This window comes from Chenopodium album, chromosome 16, assembly GCF_948465745.1.
Source record: "Chenopodium album chromosome 16, dcCheAlbu1.1, whole genome shotgun sequence".
Classification (NCBI taxonomy): Eukaryota; Viridiplantae; Streptophyta; class Magnoliopsida; order Caryophyllales; family Amaranthaceae; genus Chenopodium; species Chenopodium album.
The window spans coordinates 32004588-32009841 of NC_137849.1; the positions used below are offsets into that span (position 1 = coordinate 32004588).

General features: G+C 31.1%; 1 protein-coding gene across 1 annotated transcript; it reads left to right on the forward strand.

The window, feature by feature from the left end:
- Window positions 1-682: 682 nt before the first annotated feature.
- Window positions 683-4736, forward strand: LOC145584071 (putative auxin efflux carrier component 1b). Its single transcript, XM_081641009.1, has 6 exons — window positions 683-1355; window positions 2246-2453; window positions 3627-3712; window positions 4170-4327; window positions 4467-4543; window positions 4661-4736. The coding sequence occupies exons 1-6, from the start codon at window positions 683-685 to the stop codon at window positions 4734-4736; spliced, it is 1278 nt and encodes a 425-aa protein (XP_081497135.1).
- The last annotated feature ends 518 nt before the right edge of the window (window positions 4737-5254 follow it).

Below are 5254 nucleotides of genomic sequence, written 5' to 3' on the forward strand. Positions count from 1 at the left end.
TGATACCTTTACCTTTAATTGAAAGTATAAATGTGACATTGGTTAGTGTCAATTATTCAAACCTGTTCAACTAAGGGTTTGTTCACTCCACATTAAAGCTTTAAAAAATAATGCATCCAATATGAGTTTAGATTAGTATCAAGATTTTTGGGGAAAATATACGCCACTAATATATAGAGTTCACTAGGACTCTAATAACACGAGGTTGGTATTATACTGTATTTAGATGGTATCAGCTAAATACCAAAGTAAGTACGTATTCAATAGTACCAACAAATGTAAAAATGTTTTATTGATATTATTATAATTCCTTTATGGTATTTATACATTAGTGTCGTAGACAACCTCAAGTTTTTGACCTATAAGTCCACTCTTGAGCTAGCAATGTTCCTTTGACATGCATCCTACAGTCAACGCATTTGCTACTTTTGTAGTTTTGTACATTCCATCATTTCGTAGATCCTTCCTCAACTCCACCTGGTATTTGAAAAAAACACAGTACAATAGAATGCAGCTGTCTTTCAGGCTATTTTTTTTCCTATATAAATCTAACATTATATGTTTGAATTCTGTTATTCACTAAAACCCCTTAATAAACCTTTTCTTGCCTTCTTTACCCATTTTATTTATACAATTAATTTTTTCATCTTACATTATTTTTCTCACACAGAAAAAAGATCAGATGATTTCCTGGAAAGATTTATACAATGTACTATCTAATATAGTACCTCTTTATGTAGTAATGATTTCAGCTTATGTATCAGTAAAATGGTGGAAAATATTTTCACCAAATGAAATCTCAGGAATCAACAGATTTGTTGCATTATTTGCAGTCCCACTTCTATCCATCAAATTTATCTCAAACAACAACCCTTATGCAATGAACTTCCGCTTCATCGCGGCAGACACATTGCAAAAACTTATAGTCATTGTGATATTGTTTATATGGTGTAAGCTGAGTTCAAGAGGGTCCCTTGAATGGTGTATCACCCTCTTTTCGCTTTTGTGTCTTCCCAACACGCTTGTCGTGGGCATTCCTTTGTTAGGAGGAATGTATGGTCAAGACCTTTCGCAATCTTTGATGGTGCAACTTTCTGTTATACAGTTTAATGTATGGTTTCCTATTATGTTGCTCTTGTTTGAATATAGAAGAGCAACAATAGTCATCATTTCTGATGAGCAAGGGACTGAAATGAGTACTAATCGTAGCTCATCTTCGCTTGAATGTTCTAAGAAAATTTGTGATGCGAGTTTGGAGTTTGATGAGGAAAGAGAGTTAGATGTTTGTGTTCTTCCTTCTAGGTCATCAACCAAGATTAGTGATCATGATGATGAAGAGAATTCTTGCCCTAAAGGTTTGCTTCCAACCTTTTGATTTAGTTGTTTTTTATTTGTTGGGAAATTTATCAAAAATGACCTTTTTATTTAGTTATTTGTGAGAAACGACTTTTTAAGCGTTTTTGGTTGTGAGAAGTGACCTTATAATAGGAATATGCAGTGGTAGAGCCAGAACTTATGACCTCAAAGAATAGTCATAAACAATATAATCACTAAACCACTTTTTCTTTATCATTGTAGCACAAATTATTTCTATAACTATATATTTTTTTTCTTAAAAAGTAGAGGGACAACCGTTCTCTCTTGTCCCCACCTGGCTCCACCAGTGGTAATATAGGAATTAACCGCCAGAATTCGGCATTGGTCATCACGTAATGCTACAAAAAGGCCCCATTCTCACAAAAAAAGGGTTTTTCTAAGCTATGCCCCTAAGGTAGTCGGGTTTCTAAGGTGTATCCATGTTTTTTTAAATTTCTAAGTTGTGCCCCTCAACTCACTACCATTAATGAAAGGTACCCACTTTGGAATTTTCATGTCACCTAAAGTTAACTATAAATTTAATAAAAAGATGATAAAAGGTAAGGAAATAATAGGGGAAAGAAAATCTTAACCACCGCAATCCTAATAACGAAAACTGAAGCCATGAAATCACACTCTCAATTAACTTTTAAACAACTTATAAGCGTACATTTTAGTATTGATAAGTAGTTGAAGGGTACGACTTAGAAACTTAAAAGAGTATGGGTACATCTTAGAAATCCGACTACCTTAGAGGTATAGCTTAGAAAAACCCAAAAAAAAAAAAAAAGTACATGTCCTTTCTGACAAAATTTCCTTTTTAAGAAATACTTTTAAAGTCATATTTACTCGACAATTTGATATGAGACTTACTCCTTGACATTGACAGAACTACCGAGCTCGACATCGAAGGTCGAAATCCACCTAGAAGATATCGTTGAATGTAAACCCAAGTTGACAAACACACTCCCTGTCCCTGCAGCTGGAAGTGTAATGACAACCAGGCAGATTTTGATCATGGTCTGTAAGAAACTTAAGAGGAACCCTAACTTCTACTCTAGTCTTGTTGCCTTAACTTGGTCCTTGATCTCGTTTAGGTAATTGACATTCAACACATAACACATTGTAGTAATCTCTCATCTCTCTAACCTTTATTTTGGAGCATAATTATTAGATTCTAGCTTAAGTCCCATGTTATGCACAGTAATAAAAAATTAATATCAACTTTTCACTATAATTGTTTATTTTACAAAAATTTAAATAAACAACTATTGATATTAGGGAAAAATATGAATACTTTCTTGAAGTAAATTAAACTATATCACAAATTATGTTAATATTTTCTATCATAATCATAAATGTTTGTGGGAAAAAGTATATCAAATCTTTTTTATTTAAAGTAATTATTTTTGTTATTAGCATATATAAAAATTATTTTGTATAAGATTTTATATTGTAATTTTTTTTTTATATTTTTAAAAAGCCACTAAGGACACACCAGAAGATGACACGTGTCATTACTGGTGTATCTTTTATATATAGTTATTGATTGATGATTATAATTACATCTTATTAGTATGTACTAGGTTAGTTCCCATGCTATGCATAATAATTTCAATAACCATTATTATACTATCATTATAATTAATTTTATATGAACAAATAAAATTCTAAAAATAAAGTTTTTAAATTATGGTCAAAATAAAGAATTATGAAAAATAGGTTAGATATTAAATGATGTAGAAAATGATCAAAATTATGTTATATTTTTTATTTTTATTTTATTTATTTATTTTTTATTTTATTTATTTTTATTTTTTTTTGGTAAAGCCGAGGGGCAAGCCCCAAAAAGGAATTACAAAGCTAATACTAGAAAGAAAAAAACAAGTAAACGAAAGCAGACTAGAAGAAAACAAAACGAAAACGAAAAAACACACAAAAAAGCAAACAAAACTTAAAGACACACAATTTTTTATTTTATTTTATTTTATTTTTTTTTATATAGCTATATAGATATTTTGTGTTAAAGATATGTCAAATATTTTTATTTTAAATAATATTATTGTATAAGATTAGAGAATTATTTTTGTATAAGATTTGTTTTTTTAAGAGAATTTTATTAAAAAAAAAAAAGGACACAACAGGATATGATACGTGTCATTGCTATGTATCTTAATATATATAGATTATTGATTGTGAACTGTGTTATGTGTAGGGATCTCTTTAAAATCTTATTTGATTATTAATTCGGTTTTTACTAAACATTGAAGGTGGCAAGTCGAAATTCCTGCAATGGTGGCCAATTCCATTAAAATTTTCTCTGATACAGGACTTGGGATGGCAATGTTTAGTCTTGGTAAGAATTTTTGTTTAATTATTTAGATTGAGTTATATTGTATTTTGTATATGCATACATCTCATTGTCATTGAGTACAAGTCTTAGCTTATTAGCGATAGCTGCAATAGCTCGGTTATACGTAATAGTAGATAACTAGAGAGCTCTGCAAGCTAAGTATAGTATCATGTTTATATTGTGAATAAATGTAATATATAAGACAAAAGTGTCATTCTGATGCCTAAACTACTCCCTCCAATTATTTAGCGGTTTAATTGACCAATGAGATATTGGTCTATTGGCAAAGACTTAGGGCATGTATGTATCATAGGTCGAATCTAAGGTTCAAATCCCCTTTCAATTGTAATTTGTAATGCCCTTGTGACTCATTCGCACCAAAATAAAGTTTAGTTGTGGAAACTAATGTAAACATGTCCTTATTGGGTTATTGCTACTTGATTGATGTCAAAATTGTTAGGTTTATTCATGGCTTCACAACCTAAAGTAATTTCTGGTGGGAGTGCATTAGCTGCCTTAGCTGCAGCCATGAGGTTCATTGTGGGCCCCACTATCACGGCGGCTACTTCGTCTGCTATTGGATTAAGAGGGACTCTCCTACAAATTATCATTATGCAGGTATAAAATAAAAGTAGTATCATGAAAAACAATATTATCATCATATTAACCAAAAAATAAAAATAAAAAATAAAAAAAATCACAAATATAGTTATCACAGTACTAACCAATGTGCTGTAAATCTTACATTTTATTTTAGGCAGCTCTACCACAGGCTATTGTCTCTTTTGTCTTTGCTCAAGAATACAATGTTCATCCTGGTGTACTTAGCACAGCGTATGTTCCTACTAAACTCAAGATCTTGCTCAAAATAATACATATTGCTAGCTTATTTGATGTATGTACTACTTAGTCATTTGTCATTATTAAGCATGCTTTTAATTTTGGATGCAGGGTTAGCTTTGGAATGTTGATATCGTTACCAATTACACTGGTTTATTACATCTTATTGGGGATTTGTATCAAGTGAAGGGACTAATTGCAGCGCACGAATAAAAAAACAAGCTATTAGACTATTATAACACTTAGATTATGTAAAACAATTGAATTGAGTACATGTTAAGATCGTTAACCTTTTAACCATCTCTAATAATATGGCATAGCATATTTCAATGTAACAATTTTTCCAAGAGATGTAAATATTATTAGTTACTCCCTTCAATTCGCTCCCATCAGAGTCTCCAACAACAGCTTTGGTTTCAGAGAATGTTGTTTTGTTGGAGATGGTTTTGCTGATTGGAAGAGAGGTATGATTCTCGTAGTATCTGCTAAGAGTAAGTTAGAATGTACTTATGTTCAATGTCACCTAAGTTCTTTACTAGCTGATTCTATCAATAACATTTCAAGCTTAAAATGTACTTATGTTCAATGTCCTTAGCAGTTGTATTATACTATTATGTCCTCTGGCATTGGGTGTCCTAAAGCTTCAACATGACAAAACCAATTCTTAAATGCAGATGCATGCTCAATATAAACCAGCCGAACTAA